This window comes from Nansenia antarctica (assembly GCF_963989245.1).
Source record: "Nansenia antarctica genome assembly, chromosome: 1".
Lineage (NCBI taxonomy): Eukaryota > Metazoa > Chordata > Actinopteri > Argentiniformes > Microstomatidae > Nansenia > Nansenia antarctica.
In genome coordinates this window covers 49678190-49680689 of record NC_137674.1, presented here as the reverse complement: position 1 = coordinate 49680689, position 2500 = coordinate 49678190, and the positions used below count along the sequence as shown (strand labels likewise).

Here is a 2500-nt window from a genome sequence, read left to right as displayed (position 1 = left end):
CTGGTTCCCCCCCCACCCCACCCCCCGTCGTCCCATAGTTAGAGTGACTGAATTGTTTCATGTAAAACGTTGGAACTGTGAATATGGCATCTCGTGTTGTATGCTATGAGGTGGGGCTGAAAGCCCAGGTAGGGAGACAGAGAGAGAAGGAGAGAGAGGGGGGAGAGAGAGAGGGAGAGAGAGGGAGAGAGAGAGAGAGAGTGGATAGAGAAAGAGAGAGAGAGGTGGAGAGAGAGGGGTGGAGAGAGAGAGAGGGGTGGAGAGAGAGAGAGAGAGGTGGTGAGAGAGAGCGAGAGAGGGGTAGAAAGGGGTAGAGAGAGAGAGGGGGGGTTGGAGAGAGAGAGAGAGAGAGAGAGAGAGGGGTGGAGTGAGAGAGAGAGCGCAAGGGAGAGAGAGAGAGAGGACTTTGAGCCTTTTGTCACCCTGTAGGGGTGATGGTGATCACATGGCTGTGCCATGTTGGATGCAGGATGTTTTATGTTTTTTTCCTGGAATGTCAGTGCCAAGAATACAGAAGGATACTTTGTGTTTGAGAGGTTTGTGATGGGTGCCACATCGACACAAGAAGTTAGCTATCAAGACGTAACGTAACGCTCAACACCGTTCAACTAAAACAGAATGTTTTACTGACGTGTTTACGTTGTCGCTGTCAACACGGCAGAGAGGTGGAACATGAACTTTGACTGCCCCCTGGTGGTCAGAGTGTCCGGGTGGCTCACCGAGTTCAACGGTCTCAGATCGACAAGGCGGCTGACCTCAACGACCCGCACTGTAGGCTGAGCTGAAAATATCCCTCCCCTGTTTACCTTTCGTCCGGCAGCTAGGGTAGCAAACATTTATTTTCGGTGCACGGTGGCAGTCGGAACCCACATGACAAAACCCAGTGAATCCAGGGCCTTCAATCGGTCACTGATTGCCAGGGTGACTGAGTTTCCTCTGGGAAACGGACCGCATTGATTTCTCAAGCGTGTTGAAGTGGGGTGGCGAGCGTCGACAATGGAGGACTGTGGCTCTTATTGCCTTTGGATGTGTTTAGTATCGACAGGGCCTGGGTGATAAAGGTCAATACCCAGGTCAGATTAGGAGCCCTGGCATATTAAAGGGGTTAATGAGTGGAAAACACAAAAATATGTGGCTCAGTTGGTAGAGCATGGCACTAACAATGCTTAGGTTGTGGGTTCGATTCCCGCTGGGGCCATATATACAGACACATGTATGCACTCACTGCAATGTAAGTTGCTTTGGATAAAATCTTAATATATATATATATATATATATATATATATATATATATATTATATAACTATTATATATATATGTGTTATGGTACATGTGGGATTACGGTACATGTGGGAAAACTAAGGTTAGGGTTAGGTGCTAGGGTTAGGGTTAGGGTTAGGGTTAAGGTTAGACATGCCAGCATGTACCAAGTCACCCTAGCACCTAACCCTAACCCTAGTTTTCCCACATGTACTGTATTCCCACATGTACCGTAACATATATATATATATATTCCTTTTTGTGGATGCAAAATCAATCACTACCACTGTAATTCAAACATCCTTCCTGTTCAGGGGGGGGAACATATTGAATGATGTCCACGTCAAATATTTTTTTTTTAATACAAGAGGGTTCTAGTGAGCTCGGTCCAGTGAATTGAAATCACCTGTTAGCTTCGTTTTCTTCCTCTGTTGGATCAAAGCCAGTAACTGTTCTCTCTCTTTCCTCTCTCTTTCCTCTCTCTTTCCTCTCTCTTTCCTCTCTCTTTCCTCTCTCTTTCCTCTCTCTTTCTCCTACGCAGCCTTTCTCACAAGACGATGGAGAGGACAGGTGAGCTCCCGTCAACAGTCGTTTGTGCTTCGCATGATAATCTACCTCCCCGAACATAGCCCATAACTGTACATAGCTCATAACTGTACATATCTCATAACTGTACATAGCTCATTACTGTACATAGCCCATAACTGTATATAGCTCATAACTGTACATAGCTCATAACTGTATATAGCCCATAACTGTACCGTATATACCTCTAAACTAAACTGATGTTTACATACTACCTCTGCACATACTGTATATTGCATAGTTACCTATCACTACCATTCCTGTTATATTTATATCATGCCCTTATATCACTATTTGCGCTTTTGGTTTGATGCTAAACTGCATTTCGTTGTATAGTACTTGTACTCTGTGATGACAATAAAGTTGAATCTAATCTAATGATGCAATTCTAGGGAAGACAAAGACCTGGCAGCCTGTTAGCCCCGTCGTTAAGGTCTCTAGGAGACGGCCTCGGAGGCTGGGGGTACGATAGCCGTCAGCCACTGATGTTTGTGTGTGTGTGTGTGTGTGTGTGTGTGTGTGTGTGTCCCTTGCAGCTCGGCCATGAAGACATTGCCCTATTCCAACGAGGATGAGTTCGGTTCTCCTCCCAATAAGATGGCCAGAATGGAGGAGCCCAAGAAAGGTGTGTGTGTGTGTGTGTGTGTGTGTGTGT

The 2500-nt window shown here is 45.9% G+C and overlaps 1 protein-coding gene across 1 annotated transcript in view; it reads left to right on the top strand.

Moving 5' to 3' along the window:
• Nucleotides 1–2500, top strand: part of grhl1 (grainyhead-like transcription factor 1) — a gene marked incomplete at both ends in the record, with an annotated part of 22589 nt that overhangs the window by 14057 nt on the left and 6032 nt on the right. Inside the window, 2 exons of the mRNA XM_080523733.1 lie at nt 1802–1830; nt 2382–2470. Of these exons, the coding sequence (XP_080379859.1) occupies nt 1802–1830; nt 2382–2470 (118 nt within the window). The remainder of the gene's footprint in view (nt 1–1801; nt 1831–2381; nt 2471–2500) is intronic.